Raw genomic sequence first — 16,751 nt, forward strand, 5'->3', positions numbered from 1 at the left:
GGCTGCAGAGAAGGACACCGAGGAAAGGGAACTAACTACTCAGGAATTGACCATCTTAATTGTCAAGGAGCAAAATGAAATGTCTAGCTTTACTTCAAACTAAATATTTCTTCTGTTGTCTAAACTGGCTGAGGTCAATACAGTTATGTAAGCAGAACTGTTGATAGAATATCTAGATCATTCTTTCTGCTAGTGCCTGTCCCACATGCTGAGTGAGTAGTTCTTTCAGAATCCCTTGTGGAGTGAAGGGATTTGGGGACCTCCCCGCATTGAATCTCATGCCTCCACAGAGTATTGAGTTCAGAGCCCAGCCTTCCTAGATTTTACAGACTAGAAAACAGAGACAGACCGTGAAAGAGGATTACTTACCATTTGCTGTCATCATCCAGAAATTGTCACGATGTCCCCATGTGTGAGTGATTTCATTGTTGGGTAATATGGGCCAGGAGTAAAATTGCTTCTATGTTATGAGTAGAATGAAGCCCAGACATAATTTAGGGGTTGCTACTCCCCCATGCCTCTTTGTTTTTGTCCTACCATTTTGGTTGATCAAGAGAGGCAAAGGCAGGTGTCCGATTTCCCCCCTGGCTTGAATAAGGTGCCAGGAGGTAGTGCTTTGTGCTGCACATTATGCTGATTTGTACATGTCACAGGGGGACCTGGCACTCTCCCAAAGAATCTGCTGCATTAAGAATTTGATTCACTCCAGATAGTTAAGCTTGAAAGTTCTTATGTTCTTGATTCAACTTGAAAAATGCCAGGAAATTTAATGCCAAGACTGTCTCTTGGCACTCATTTTGATAAAGCATTAGCTAGTATTTAATTGTTATTCCCATTTCAGCCATTAGGGAGAAATTTTAAGACTAGTTTCTAGAATTGGTTAGCAGCCTGTGTAACAGGAATGTGACGTGCAGGATACCATTCTCTCGGACTAGGTAAATGCGTATCGAGGAATGGTTTGTGTCAATATCTACACTGTAAAATTAGTACTACGGTATTTCCTTTATTCCTGATGATGTACCTATTACTGACTCTTAAAATCCATGTTGAAAAGTATGTTTTCAGAGTGTAAACAACCATTTATTTAGATGACATTGGGTGCATTCAAGGTGGTATGGCCTTACACAACAACCATTAATTTAAAATACAGGTCTGGGACAGAAGTAATCACGTAACCCAACAAAATAATATACTTGGAGAGTTGATCTTCTGTGCAAAAACCAAGCGATGTTTATTCTCAATATACAAAAGCTTGTGTTAGGTTTTTAAGACCAAAAGTTGGTCAAAGGGTACAAACTTTTGGTTGTAAGATGAATAAGTTCTGAGGCTATGATATACAGCATGGTGGTTATGGCTAATAATACTGTATTATATACGTGAAAGTTAGTGAGTAGATCTTAAGTGTTCTCACCACAAAAATGGTAATTATGTGACCCAGCGGAAGTGTTTGCTAATGATATGGTGGTGATCATTTTGCAATTACACAAGTATATCAAATCAACACATTGTATACCTTAAAATTGTACTATGTTGTATGTCATTTATGTCTCCATAAGGCTGGGGGGAAAACACAAGAGTAGAATTAGCCCAACAGATACGCAGGGATTCTGTGATGAGATAGAGAAACCCACCTGGCGCCCCTGGGTGAAAGCAGTTGGGGACAGCAGGGCGGGGAGGCCCTTTGGAGGCCTCCCGCGCGCCCTGTCACGCAGCTCAAATAAGTCAGCCAAACAGGACTGGCGGGCCATACTGAAGCCCTGTAATGAGTGAGCACATTGCCTTCTGTTTCTTTCTCCTTCCTGTTCAAGGATTTAGCGTCTCTGAACTCTTCTTTTAGAATTGCTTTCAGAGGTTTTATCACATTCTTTCCAGCTTTAGCTTTCTGCCCAGAAAGGAAAGAAGTTTTCTAGTTAATAAGTGGCTGTAATGCAAAAAGTTTAGGTTGTTTTTATTTCAAAACAAAACAGCAGTAGAGCAACGACATTCAGAGATTTAATATTCATAGTTTCAACTGTGACCTGGAAGCCCCGTGACTTATAATTTTTCTGAGGGGTCAGTCAATTTAGCATACTGAGTATGTCTAGCACACCTCCCCACGTCCAAAGTTCACTGCAACTTTATTCTACGTTCTCATGCCAACAAACTTCTGCAATGATAAAAACATGTCTCTTTGTGGGAACCTTGCCTAAAAAGAAACCCAAATACAAATGCTGTAAAATAAAGATTAGGTTAACAGACCTAAGAAATTATTTGCAAATTTGAAAGAACTTAAATTTTTCTGGACTTGCCTTACAAAAGTTGGCAGATTCAGACAAAATTCTAAAAGTTAAGGCAGAATCATTGCTGGCCTTTGGTAAGTGATGTCTTAGGATGCGTATCAATAATTGTGTACATTAACTTTTGTGGAGCTATGATTAGACAATATTAGATTGCCTTTTCATAAAGAAACGCAGCATCATAAAAAGAGAGGTCAAACCTAAAATCTAAAGATGATGAATAGATAGATTAGTAAAAGGTGGTTTTTTTTTCTTGTTAGTGTAAAAACCCAAACATCTTACTGCAATTCCCAGGAAGTAACATTTATCATATTCTCCAAAGTGCCTTCACAAAAGAGAAAATTGATGAAAGAGAATCTACCCACGTGAGACTGAGACGATCAGGCTGTGGGGTTCTTAGGAACTGATTGCTAGATCGAATGTCTCACACACCATCGCAGTACACACCCCACACAAAGTTTTGGGCAAGGCTGGTAGAGGATGCTTGGAAGTTTAAGAATCCTGGGTCAGTATAGAGCCAGCCTGCCTGGGTTCAAACCTGGAAAGTTATTCAACCTCCCTGCACCTCAGTTTCCAGTCTGTTAAATGAGGATACTAATAGTACACGTGTGAGGGGATTACATGAGTTACTATCTATAGAATTCTTAGCGCCTGGGACAGTAAGCTTATTTTTGTTGCCGTAATTGTCATCATTGCTGTTATTTGTGTTGTGGTTGAGAAGGGGCTGTCAAGCTGAGCCAAAGAAGAAAAGGCGGGTGGAGAAGACTATTAGTCTTCCAGGGGAAAAAGAATTCCACCAGGAGATCTGGATATAATTTGAGCCATTTAACATTGTCAATTAACATGAATACTGGGTTGTGGACCTGGAGAAAACACTGTTTCTTTCCGATCAGAACCCAGTGGAGGAGGAGTGAGGGGGTGGCTGGCCAGCCGTAAAGTTGTGCCTGCTTCAGCTTCTTCCGTCTCCAAAGTATTTGCCCTTCTTCTCATCTCTTCTTCAGGTTTAGATCACTCAGTCTGGAGCCTGAAACTCAGTAGGATATCGATTTAGCCTCCCATTATCTCCAGCTTCCCTCCGTCCTTCCTGTCCCCAGCCTCGCTATGGATTTTACTCTTAGCCTGTCTTCTGACTCTCTGTGTGACCATAAGCAAATTACTTTGACCTTAATTGCACACTCTTTAAATGGAATAAAAAGGGCTCTGCTCGTTCAGAGGACAACCGGGGGATTTATGGAAATGGCAGATGTTAAGCATTTTTCAATTTCAGGAAAGGAGGATTCCTCAACAGGATGGAATCCATAGCAAAAAGGCTATTTCCTGAGGACAGAAGTCCTTTGCCCTAATAGCGTGGGCTTCATCCCCTGGTAGTGTCGGGGCTGTTTCATTTTAGCGCTGCCATCGCTAGCCTGTGTGTTTCTGGGCACTACCTTTTTATTTGCCCTTCTCTTTCAGCTGTGCGCAGGCACTAGTCCACGTTATGGCTCTATAGCTAGTAAATTAAATTATATGAATTCTGAACAGTGTTTTTGAGCTGTTAGAGAGTCTGCAGCCTTTGAAACCACTAACTTAATTTCATCCAACTCTTATTTGGTAACTCAAACAGAGCCAAACTTTTTCCTTTTGAATTTGGTTTTAAAAATAATAAATTGCTCCCAGGCAGTGGTCCTGGGTGCCAGATTTTTATCTGGGATCTAAATCTTCTGTCTGCACTGAAAAATCGCCCGAAGTAAAAGGGCAAGGAGTGCTAATGAAGATGTGCTAGCTGACAACTTTTACTTTAGTTGCAACTGTGTGGTCTCAGCTGTGTAACTTTGGACAGGTCACTTAATATGAGTTTTGATTCCCTTATCTGCAAATCTGCATCCAGGATAAATTTTTTGGAAAATGAAATGAAATCATCTTTATGAACACTTTCAGAGTCTCTATTTACCTGCACGTAAAACCCTATCTCTAAAAAAAGCAGATGTAAGTGGGAGATTATTCCAAAGTACTGTCATTATATTGGAGGCTCTGTTATCACACTTTTACAAATCTTCCTCCACAGTAAATAAATAATGAAGAAAGCTGACCCTGGTTGGTGTGGCTCAGTGGATTGAGCGCCAGCCTGTGAACCAAAGGGTTGCTGGTTTGATTCCCATTCGGGGCATATGCCTGGGTTGCAAGCTAGGTCCCCAGTAGTGGGTATGTGAGAGGCAACCACACATTGATGTTTCTCTCCCTCTTTCTCCCTCCCTTCCCCCTCTCTAAAAATAAATAAATAAAATCTTTTTTTTTTTTAAAGGAAAGCTGAATATTCTTTTCTAAATTTTCAGTTGGCTCCAGCATTTTGTCACATTCCTTTGAAGAGCCTTGATTTTAGCAAATCTTTATCATTTGAGGATGTGTGGTGTGTGAGTCTAAAATGGCCAGACTCAATGGGAAGATGGTGATCAAGCTGAGTAATATTAGGTTGTTGCTGGATTTTTGGTTCTTTCTATGGAGATGTGTTGTTTTTTAAAATGTGGAAAAACCTTCCTTTGTTACTTATAAATTTATTTTTAAGGCAGTTCCTAAAACAGAATTGTAGAAATCTTTAGAGCAACTACAGCATTTCAATACATAATGTCTTCCCCTTTGTATGTACTTATGCTCATTTGGATGTATATACCTTTGGTTGTTTTATTATAATTTTAATTATATATATTATAATCACACAGTATATCATACCTACAAGTGGTTCTGAAATAGGAAAAGCCACATAAATACTTCTAAGGATACATTCTTCTACATACAAGTAATGTTACATGCATCAAGTATCCAGTTTCTATACATGTATAACAGACCTTCCCAAAAGAAGGAAACATTTAGTAAGTTCTTCTGAAGTTAGAAGCACATAACAGTCTGATCCTTATACACTGTTTGGAAGACAGAGTACAGTCCTTATTCTGCAGTAGTTTATCCTTTACAGTTCCTCTCGGCCCCCCCCCCCCCCGCAACTGTTGATAGATGCAGGAGGTGCCCCGAGGACTCCAAATCGTGCCAAGCCAGTGATGCTGAAATTGCCCCCACTGCTGCCTGGGGAGCTGCATACCATTTAAAACTATACTCAAAGATCAAAATCTGTAAGGACTTTTAGAACAACCCTATTACGCTTTCTGAGAGGGTTACATATTTTTTTTTAATTTTTAATTTTTAAAAAAATTTTTGGAAATATATTTATTGATTTTAGAGAGAGAGGAAGGGGGAAGAGAAATATCAACGTAGAGAGAAACATCGATTGGTTGCCTCCCATACTCATCTCAGTCGGGGATTGAACTCACAGCCTAGATATGTGCCCTGACCAGGAATCCAGCCCCCAACCTTTCGGTGTATGGGACAACACGCCAACCAACTGAGCTACACTGGCCAGGGCAGAAAGGGTTACAATTTTTAAAAGTTTGTCTTCTGTATGTAAATTTTTAAAAGCCAGTCAGCTGTAAGGTCTTGTGAAAACTGACTCACTGTAACTTTCTGTGGTTGATTATGTGCTAAGAAAAGCCATTTAAATATTATCCTCACTTACCTACCAACTTCTACTGCACAGTAGGTGGTTCTGGGGGCCCCTCCCTCAATGCGCTCTATTGAATTTACCATTGCTCTTGGATGTTGCACCAGCTAAGATTTGTAAGGATTCTGGCCCAGTTCAGGGTCTCAGTGTAATAAAGAGGTTAGAAGTTTGAAAAGACTCACTGGGGATGGCTGCTGCGCAGTTCACCCTGCTGTCCCTTTGATCTGACTGCTGGAACAGCAGGTGCGCTCCTTCAGGCCAGTGCTCTCTTTAACTAAATGTGTGCCGCTGCCTGCTCACCTGTGTGAACTCAGGTCCCCGTGGATGGGGTAAAAGCAGCAGCAGGTTTTTCTCTTTTGCCATGTTGGAATTTATAGTCAGTCTTTAATATTAAGTACAACAGACTTAAAAATATAAAGTATCTTTGGTTTTAGTGTAACAAACTATTACTGAATTTTCATTTGCATCCCACCGCGTAATCTACAATCGAGTTAAAGACAGGTTTTCTCCTAGAGTATAAGCTCTTGTTATACCTCACCGAGCGTCTGCCTGTATTACATGTGACCTGCTTTATCTCTCTGTACCTATTTATTTCTCAAATGACTGTTCTTGCCATTTAATGTTTAGTTTATTGATATAATTACTTTAAAGCTGCACAAAACTAATGGATAAAAATAAACAAGGACAGAAGTCTCTCTTAAAAGTGTTAAGAGTGGATGGCAATGAGATCTTTGCCCTCGGAGCATGGCTCTTGTAGAGGTATGAATCCTGTGTGTTTGGCCCACACATGTGGGCTAACATTAAGTTGTTTTTAAAGTGATGGTGTTGTATCATGTTGCTTAAAGAACCAAGTCCTGGGATCCTAAATTTGCTTCTCCATGCTGGAAATGATTACATAAAACTGAATGGCTGTATCTGAACTCTTATGAATTTTGAGAATTTATTTTTCAGGAAAAGATCTTACAAAGACTTGGAGTGCATTTGTATTGAGTTTCTGTTGAAGACATCAGCGATTTTAGGTTATATAGCGTTCTGTTTGAAAAACAAGCGTGATCTCTACAGCAAGTTCTGTATCTAACTTTGTGCAGATGCTCACTAAAAGGACATGATGTGCTTATTTGTTGCACTTATGCTACTTTCTTACTTTAAGTAAGATGGGTGAAATTACATATTAAATAAAAACAGCAGCTCAGACAGCAGTCCATAGCAAACTGGAAAGACCTTCCAGAGACAGAGGAGAAAATGAGATTATGACTTCAATAGCTCGTTGACTTTTGAGAGAATTGTCTACTTAAATAGATTTGTGGAACTTCTTTGTGGGATTTATCAGTGTTAACTGTCTGATGTTTAAAAGCAATCTGCCATTAAATTGTGTTGGTGAAATGTTACCAAAAGTATTATGATTTATATCTTGACTAAATATTGCAATTTAATCTTTGACATAACTGCAGTTATAAAAGACAGACACTGCTGTGTATTGCATGAAACTCCAGTTAGTGAAAATTGCTGCGTGGCCTTGGGAAAAGTATTTAACCTCCCTGAACCTCAACGTTCCTTTTCTATATAAAATGACACCTGCTTTTCAGGGTTACTGTCAGGGTTGACGGAGAGGCTCCACCAAGCGCGAGCATGATCTGGCACTGCGCAGTCCGTGTGCACGGCCATTCTGTGTCCAAGCATCGCACAGTACAATGTATTTTTATACGGTACTTTTGAGCCAGAAAGTACTTTGTTTTGAATATTACTTATTATACTTAATTCTGAAATGAAAGTTTGTATTGGATATTGCTTATCACTCTCAGTTCTACGGTGAAAATTCAGAATATGTTGAATGAGTTTTTTTTTAGGGTATTTAAAGAACACACGTTTGAGCAGCTACAGAGTGTAAAACATTATTTCCTATCATTCACAGTCAAATGCATTTGAAATCCAATAAGGTAGAGGTGAATCTGAATGCTGTTCCCAGTTTGCTTTGTAGTCCCTCTCCCCTTTGGTGCGCTATTTTCCTTTTCCTGCAACCTGGTTGTAACTTAAGTTTTCACAATTAAAAAGCATTTGACTTTGTTCCATAGTCATTTTAAAATAGGTTTGATCAGTGTGAAGCATTAATTAGGAGCACGGCTTGGTCCTTTTTCATTGATTTCAGTTACCAGTTCCTTCAGGCTTATGTGTGGGAGAATGAAAATGATGTACAAACTATGCGTTCAGGTTAAACAGACCAATCTTCTTTTTACATCTGCAGCTACTACAAACTGAATTCTTTGTACGGAAGTGACTTTGGGAGCAGTTAGTTACACACACAACCTTAAGCCTCCTGAGCGTGTTTTTGTTGTTGAGACCGGGACTTGCACAGTGCTTTCGGAAGTCTCCGCCATATCGTTACTTTTATTCATTATAAAATACCATTTGGAATTATAGACTTATAGCCCACAAATACACTCTTTTGGCACTTTAACAGCTGATTGTAGGCCGGAGTCTTGGGGATTTGAAAGATGTTCTGCTAAATAGCCAGTAGCAGACCAGTCAAGGCAGCAGGGTAAATACCAGGGAGGCCTGCTCAGCGGGGCGCCCACTATTTAGAAAGCCGAGCGAGGAAGTCGGCTGTGGGCAGAGGCTGTCACGTACCACCTGCCCCGTCAGTCAAAGCTTCGGCAGCTGTTCCCTGTCACCAGGGCCCTTCTGTGCTACGGCCCATCCATCAGCACTAACAGACACTGGCCGCCTGTGTGGTGGGCTAGGGAAGCCACGGACACACAGACTAGTAGTGTGTGTCTCACTGGCCACCAGTTTGGATGGAAGCTCATTTCCAAAAAAGGAGACCAGGCACCAACTCCTTGGTCTTTTCATTAGACCATTAACCAAAATATATTCTCAAGAGAATTATTTAGATTTTGGAGAATCCGTTTTTGACCAAAAATATAGCTATGGAAATGAAGGAGAGTTGCACATTTTAACCCAAAGAGACACGATGGTTAACTGAGAGGTGAGAGAGCTTCCTCCACCAGATACCAGTTATCAGCACTGGCTTGTCACTGAAGAAGCCTTTTCCGGTTGGACACAACAATGCAAAAGAGACTGGAAATCACAGGCATTCCTTTCGTGATGATGCAGCAACCTGCCAAAAGGGATACATCCCAATTCTGTTCACAGACAAGCCTCCAACACTTTCCTTTTTCCCTTGTTGTATTCCAGAGACATCCTTAGAGGAACAGATAGATTTGAGGGCATTAGTATCACTGTCTGATTACTGTGCTGACATTTTTAAAGTGCCATTAATCATAGGAAATGAACCTTAATGATGTAGAAAAATACCCAGCCAAGGAATATCAAGAAAGTGAGCTGCAGCCCAATCTTCAGATGAAATGGAAGGAAAACACATCTTACCCCTTTAATTGGTTTTTTCTTAATCACCTTAATACTGAACCACAAAAGCTAAGTAATTGTGAGATAGCTGTTCAAACAAGGGAAATGGTAAACATAGCAAAGGGAAATTGAGAAAGGCAGATACTTGTATTTTGTAAATATTGCAGCTATATATGTATAAAGCTTATAAAAATAATATAGATCCTAAGCTTATGCAATTGCAGTCTTACTTGCTTTCATCACTTCCATTTTGGAAGAAATTTAGTTTTTCTTTTTGATAGCCCCTGCTGTATTTTTTTCCTGCTGATGCTGAATATACTTAATATACTGGATTTAAATTAGACCATGTGAGGCTTGACTGTTGATGCAATTTGAGAATGGTTAAGCCGATAGTGTGCCTGCCCAGGTAACACCTTCATCATGGGCACCCAAAGGTAAAAAACAGCGATGCAGTGCGTGGCTCGAGCAATTCATTCGTCAGACACTGGCAGTGCTTGTTGGGTATTTTGTATCATTAATTCATTGTTGATAAAAAAATAATTTAACTTCAAATACATTTTCCTAACTGAAATTTTAGGAAACATGGGGAAATGTACGTGTCCTTATTTAGGAAAGACGTATGACAGGAATCTTGAATGAACCTTACGCTATAAAATGTATCTGATGCTGACTCTGAGCAGGTACGTCATTGGAAAGTAGCACAAGAACCTAAATCCATCTCTTCCCCCTCTTTTTCCCAAGATCATCTTTCTGTTACATCATGGGATACATAGTAGATTTCTAATAAATAAAAATTGGTAGATTGAGATGACTGAATATTCGGGTGAACTGTTTAAGGAAATTAGAAAATAGGTAATATTATTAATGTGTTGGGCATCTTTTTTCCCCCTGCAGGTTTTTATCGTTCCTTGGAGGAACACTGTGTGCGATTGGAAAGCCTGAGATGCAGCAAAAAGTAAAATCATTCGTTGAACAGGAAGGAGTAGAGAAAATTGCAGAACGACTACAAACAACAGTCCACACCTTACAGATCATCATAGATGGTCTCAGCCAGCCTGAAAGCTTTGACTTTCGGACAGGTAAACAGTTGAACTTGAATAATAGCACCTTTCATTTGTGTAGCTCCCATTAATCTGCTCCGGTCCTCAAAGCAATCCTATGCCATAGATCAGTTACTAGTCTTCCATTCTACACATGGGAAAACTAGAGCATGGAAAACTTCTTCAAAGTCATGTCAGTTACTTACTGTCCAGAGCCAAAGCTAGAAACCAGGTCTCTTGAGTCCTCATGCCCTGCTTGCTTTATAAGTGCATTATCCATGTGCTGCTGTGTGCATGGAGACACACGTTTTTCATAAGCCTTTTGTGAACGTTTTTATATCTCAAAGGAACCAGAAGTCCAAGGTAAAACATTCAGGTCACAAACTAAAAAGTGAATCTTCTTCCTGAATTACAGCCTCCCGAGTTCCTAGATTTTGTGTCAGTGAACACATTGAACAAATAAGATACTATCTCTCTGTTGATTTTTCCTTCTAATTGGAAGTGCTCTCAGCTTTCAGCACAGGTAGATGGTCAGGGAAGTATGACAGCCACAGTTGTTGAGAGCAGTGACCCAGTGAGAAAGAATTAAGGTATCCATTTCCCAGGGATATTTGAATAGGAAGCCCTGAGATTTGAATGAACCTGCACTTGCCTCATAGCTCGTTTTATGACACCACGTTGAGGGCTCGGCCCTGTTCGTTCTGAGAAATGCTGTGTTGCGGGAACTGGACGTGTTGCTTTGAAAAGGTTTAAGGGAATATAAAAACACCCAGCCAGCAAGCGTGTTGCACTTTTACCTCAACTTTTCAGTAAGTTTGAAATGAATTATTTTTAAAGTTGGAGAAAAGTAAAGTAAAAACAGCAAGAGCAATGCCAAAAATGTAGGAGTAGAAGCGTCCAGCGGTCCATCCGAAACGTCATGTGGCAGGAACACTAGGTAGAGCAGTGGTTCTCGGACAGTGGTGCCTGCAGCCCCTGCATCGGAAGGCTGGCCAGGATGCGCTAGAGCTCTATGTCTTTTTTTTTTCCTGTCTTGGTGCTGATTGTTCTATTAATGCAGTTACACTGTAGACTCAGGACGTATATCAACTCTCAATAAAATAACAAGTAACTAAGTAGCAACCCTCATCTGGTGATGCCCCTTGTTGAGCCGAAACCAGATACGCATGGGCTCTTGCACTGAGCTTACTAGTTATTGCAGTTTTTATTATTGTGACAAGTGACATTTCAAATAGGTCTCTTTGAACACACTTTGCAACTGACCTATGCCCTAGTGTAAGTCAGTTTTCAAGGTGTTTGAGAACTTTTCATTTTAATACTTGAAACATCCCCAAGGAGGAAAGCAGACAGTCTGACTTTTGAAGGGCTAGATAGTATTTTGGCTGTTTCTGCACTACATTGCTTATGTCACATTTCTTTTTTCCATTTTCTCAAAAGCATTTCCCCTCCTGGTGCCTTATTTGTACTTTCATCCTGGCTTCTGTTCTCTCAGTGACATAGTTCTGTTTTACTAACACCTGCTTGCCACTTAATTTCCATAATTGGGTTCGTCATAAGCAGCCTGGTGACAGAGGACTGGATATGTCCCTTCCCAAACAAAATGGTAAAGTCTGCCTGGTACCTGGTGGATTTTCTGGTTTGTCAGTGGCCCAGACTGCCTTCAGGAACATTAAGTAGTTAGATCCTGACTCCGATTGTCCACGTAAAATTGAACAATGCAGCTAATCAGGAACCGTTGGGGAATCTGTACCAGCGGGGCCTCTACAGGAAAAAGTGGGGAGGATAGTTTCCAAGCATAAAAACAATTCTTATGGGGCCTCGGAGACCATCCTACCTCTCACCCTGATCAATGACTTAGTTTCTTTGCTTTGACATAGTCATTGCCGGGTGTACTGTTACATTACAGTAAGTTTCTTGCTTTTGGAATGCACTGCTTTGGCGTCAGGTGAAATTCTACAGAATCAGTTCCAGTGTTAGCATATTCCTACTTTATGAGGAAAATGAGATTTGAGGTTTAAAGAGGGCTTTTGTTTTGTTTTACAGGAAAAAGGTGAGTTTGTAAAAAATCTTGATTTCAGTGTGGTTGGGCTGGGGAAGGGGAACAGAGAGGTGACCAGTTGTTAATACAAATGTAAAGGATAGCTTCAGCAAGTAATCAGGATAAAGCCAACAGCTGTGGAGGAAAAGGAAATGGATGGGTGGAGGGGAAAATGAGGTCTTAGTAAAAGGAGATCCAAGCATAGAATGTGTTCTTTGTTACTAGAATCAACATTCAGTAATCCTAGGGAAGGGGGCGGAGAGGAGCAAGGATTCTTGGAAGCCAGAGATAATCCAAGAGCCCCACTTAAACTGTTAGTTCTAACCTTCTCCCTCATAAAACCTTTGTTTTTGTTTTGTTTTAACTAGAGCCGAAATGATTCCTTGGCATGCTTTATGCCCCCCATTTGGGGGATAGTGTTCAAGAACAGAGAAGGGAAAGAGGGCTGTGAGGAGCTTGAGAACAGAGAGCCACGTGTCTTCACCTTTGCATCTCTAGCAGCCGGCAGTGCCTGGCCAGGGGACGATAGTAGGAATCAGCAACTGTTTGATGACTTGAATTAGAAGAAGAAAGACTAGGTACTAGCTGATCTTGGTTTCTGAGCCATAGATCATCAAGAATCCATAAATTTTGATTGAATATATTCAAAATGGATAGAAATGAATTCCTGAGCTCCGAATTGGTGGGAAGAAGTGAGATCAGAGAACATTTGAATTTCATCCACATTTGACCAAATGTTGATGTACTTTCTACCAGCTTTAAAAAGTTTGAGAATCCAGGCACTGGGTAAAATCTCCCAATCTTCTATCTCCAAGGGTCGTACTCTCTCAGCGGTTTAGCCTGATTTAGCCTTGTATTCATTGGACAAACATTTTCTAGTCATCTCCTCGTAAAGAAGCAAATAAGAGTCAGTCCTTAATATAGCGCTAATGTGCACATGTTAGTGAGATAGAGTTTAAGGAGAAGTGAGTAAATTTTCTTAAGTTGTTTTTACTGTGAAAATGCTGGCTCTCCAACAAGGATGCACGTCCTCTGAAGGCAGGCCTGTGTCTTCAGCTCCTTCGTGCGCCCCTTGAATGCTTGATCCTGGTCTGGGCACGTGAGTGAGATGCAGTGAATACATACTCTCGGTTATGCCGTGTCTGGGAAGTACAGTACCTTATTATTTCCACTAAGTCTCTTTTTTTCCCCCCTTTCCTTGTAGATTTTGTTAAACCCGATTTTAAGAGAAGCATAGTCTGCTTGAAAGATCTGCAGGTCGGGACAGTTCTTACAGGCAAAGTGGAGAATGCCACCTTGTTTGGGATTTTTGTGGATATAGGAGTGGGGACAGCAGGGCTGATCCCCATACGAAATATAACAGAAGCCAAACTGTCTAAAACGAAGAAGAGAAGGAGCCTGGGACTTGGCCCCGGAGAAAGAGTGGAAGTCCAAGTGCTCAACATCGATGTGCCCCGATCCAGGATTACCCTGGACCTCATCCGGGTGCTGTAAGTGCCCCATAGCGGCCAGACACGTTATTTCCTTGTCTCTACAGGTGGGCAAGAATAAGCCAGATGTTTGTGACCTTCTGTTGGATAGAAGATGAGAACGAAGGCACTTGATATCAGAAGTATTTTCCAAACACTTGCCTAATTTTCCTTTCTGAATAAATAGAAAACTAATAATTTGGTATCTTTTTTCTTTAAAGAAAACAACTAATAGGCATCCTTATGTGGCTTTATGTAGTAATGATTTTCTGACCAAAATGTTATTTTTTGTAACTCACCTTTGACTCCTTTTGACTTTTGTATAAGAGATTATTTCACTGCTACTTGCCCATTTGCCTTGCTGGACTTGTATGGAATTATCTTCCTGACTTGATTTATAGTGTTTAATTCTTCCTTTTTATATATTTTTTAAAATCAGACCTTTTAGATTTGATTCATGATTTTCCCTTGCCAAGCCAAGCAAAAATATATCAGTAAAACAGACCCTGATGTGTTTGTAACCCTCAAGTGGATGGCTCAAAACATTTCTCAGAAGGCTGTATGTATTGATCACGTCAATAAAGTTTTGTGGCTAGTGACATTGTTTTTGCTATGATGTTTCAGTGAGTGACCTGCAGGTCATTTTGATCGAAGGAGGTGTGGCACACACCTGTACAAGTTTTATATAAATCAGCTGTGCTTTGCGGGAAGAAGGGAGCCTCTGGAAATTTGGAGAATAACTTTCTCTTTGATTTAGCATGGAAGGCTATATTCTCTCTTAAGCATGAGAATTAAACTTCAGAATGGAATAGAAGTGATCTTCCTAAAGATTGAATAGCGATCACATGTGAAAGGGCAAGACAAACAGTAGATAAAGCAAGGGACTCTAGTTTCATTCAGTGGAGGTGGTAAGTATTAGCATGCCCACTCAGGGTCAAAATGATATACATAGAGCCCAGGCTGGATTGGTGTCTTGTCCATTCAGGCTGCTGTGGTTCACTTAATGAGTGGGGTCAGTGAGTTAGGGTTTTCTCTGTGTGTAGTGAGTGGAGGATGGTTACTAAGACAAAGATGGATCCTGCTTTTTTGCCTGGGACAGTCCTGGTAAACACTTAGTGTCCTGGCATAATTTTTAATAGCGCTTCTTTTTATTTCCAAAGCACCCCATTTTGAATAATAAATCCTATGACCACCTTAGTAGTAAGGCACTTACAAAGTGGTAAATTGGGCTGTGTTTATTGACAATTCTGCTTGATGGTTTGCTCTCCTGGGAGAAGGAAAAGGGAGAATGGGGAAGGGGGGGTGCAAGGATTAAGAAGCACAAATTGGTAGTTACGGAATAGACGAGAATATTAAGAACACTATAGGAAATAAAATAACCAAAGAACTTATGTGCATGACCCATGGACATGAACTAAGGATGGGGGAGGGTTGCTGGAGGAAATGGAGGGTACTGGGTGGAGGAGGGGGAAGAGGGAGAAGTTGGGACCAACTGTACTAGCATAATCAATAAAATATGTTTTAAAAATTAAATTAAAAACTATATGAAGCTTTCCAGCTGTTGGACATAGATCTTTTTAATGCTGTAGATTCCTCAAAAGTTTTATTATTCAAGTTCTGTTTTCCTAGCAATTTCATTTCTGAAATGCTTTTTCTTTCTTGCTTGCTAGTGTTCAACTAACAGTGAGTCTTAACGTTGTAACTTTAAGTTGATTGTCCTACTCACTCCTCCCAATGTTTTTCCTGTTTCATAACTTGTAGGTCAGTGATGAGTGAGTGATATAAACCTGAAGAGTTCTATCTTGAAGCCTGCAATGTAATTTCAAATAAATGCTATTTTTAAATTGAGATATAATTGACATATGAGGTCTGTCTAGAAAAAGTCCAACCATTGTTAATATTACAAGAACGGTTTGTACAACATTGATGTAACCTGGCAGCCAAGGAGAATGGACTGGAATATGCATGTTGAACAATGACGACTTCACTGTACTAGTCCGTGGGGGCAGTAGATGTTGTTGAGTGAGCATGTGTACTTTGTGGCTGTTGCATTCAAAATGACTGAGCAAGTAGAACAACAGATCTGCATCATATTTTGCATTAATCTTTAACATTCCTCTGCAGAAACTATCCCCTTGATTCAGAAGGCCACAGCTATGGGCAACTGGTGATTGGCAGCTTCATCACGACAGTGTGCCCATTCATGCATCACGTCTCATGCAGAGTTTTTTGGTGAAACATCAAAATCACCCAGGTGACTCAGCCCCGCTATAGCCCAGATTTGGTGCCCTGCAACTTCTGGCTTTTCCCAAAACTAAAATCACCTTTGAAAGGGAAGAGATTTCAGACCGTTGATGAGATTCAGGAAAATACAGTGGGGCAGCTGATGGTGATTGGGAAAACTGTATGAGGTCCCAAGATGCCTGCTTTGAAGAGGACTGAAGCATCATTGTCCTATGTACAATGTTCCTTGTTTCTTGTATCTTTTTCAATAAATGTCTTTTTCATAGTACATGGCTGGATACTATCTGGACAGACCTCACATACCATTTTACTAGTTCTAGGTATACAGCATAATGATTTGAGATTATATATGTATTTTTATGTGTGTGTGTGTGTGTGTAAAGCCTGACATGGTGGAGATTCTATAAGGTCTACTCTAGGAGAAGAGGGGCATGTCTGATTCATCTCTTAACCCCAGAATGTACCATGGTGCTTGGCGGTCAGTATATTCAACTAATCCTAATCTCTATTCTGTCAATAATCCATGGTGTGCCTTTGAGCTGATATCTTTATACTTCTCTGGGCCTCCTTTTCCCAAGTTTAGAAAAATGGGCATTATTCCTGCCTTTATGAAGCTTAGAATCTATTGAGGAAAAAAGTACCGTTAATCAAAGAGTCACATAAAAATATAAAATTACAACCATGTAAGTGATATAATGGTGACAGCATTTAACAGACAGATTGACCTATTAGAAAAATGTTTCAGTGGGTTTTGAGTGAGATGTAAATGATGACCAGAAGCTAACTAGGACAATT

General features: G+C 40.3%; 1 protein-coding gene across 1 annotated transcript in view; it reads left to right on the plus strand.

Annotated features, from left to right (window-relative positions):
• The window catches only part of SRBD1 (S1 RNA binding domain 1), a 183,704-nt gene extending 169,289 nt beyond the window's left edge, over window positions 1-14,415 (plus strand). Inside the window, exons 20-21 of the mRNA XM_054567043.1 lie at window positions 10,060-10,244; window positions 13,448-14,415. Of these exons, the coding sequence (XP_054423018.1) occupies window positions 10,060-10,244; window positions 13,448-13,737 (475 nt within the window). The 3' untranslated portion in view covers window positions 13,738-14,415. The remainder of the gene's footprint in view (window positions 1-10,059; window positions 10,245-13,447) is intronic.
• Window positions 14,416-16,751: the final 2,336 nt, after the last annotated feature.

This window comes from Pteronotus mesoamericanus, unplaced genomic scaffold (assembly GCF_021234165.1).
Source record: "Pteronotus mesoamericanus isolate MK-2021 breed Mesoamerican mustached bat unplaced genomic scaffold, CSHL_Meso_final contig_101, whole genome shotgun sequence".
NCBI lineage: Eukaryota > Metazoa > Chordata > Mammalia > Chiroptera > Mormoopidae > Pteronotus > Pteronotus mesoamericanus.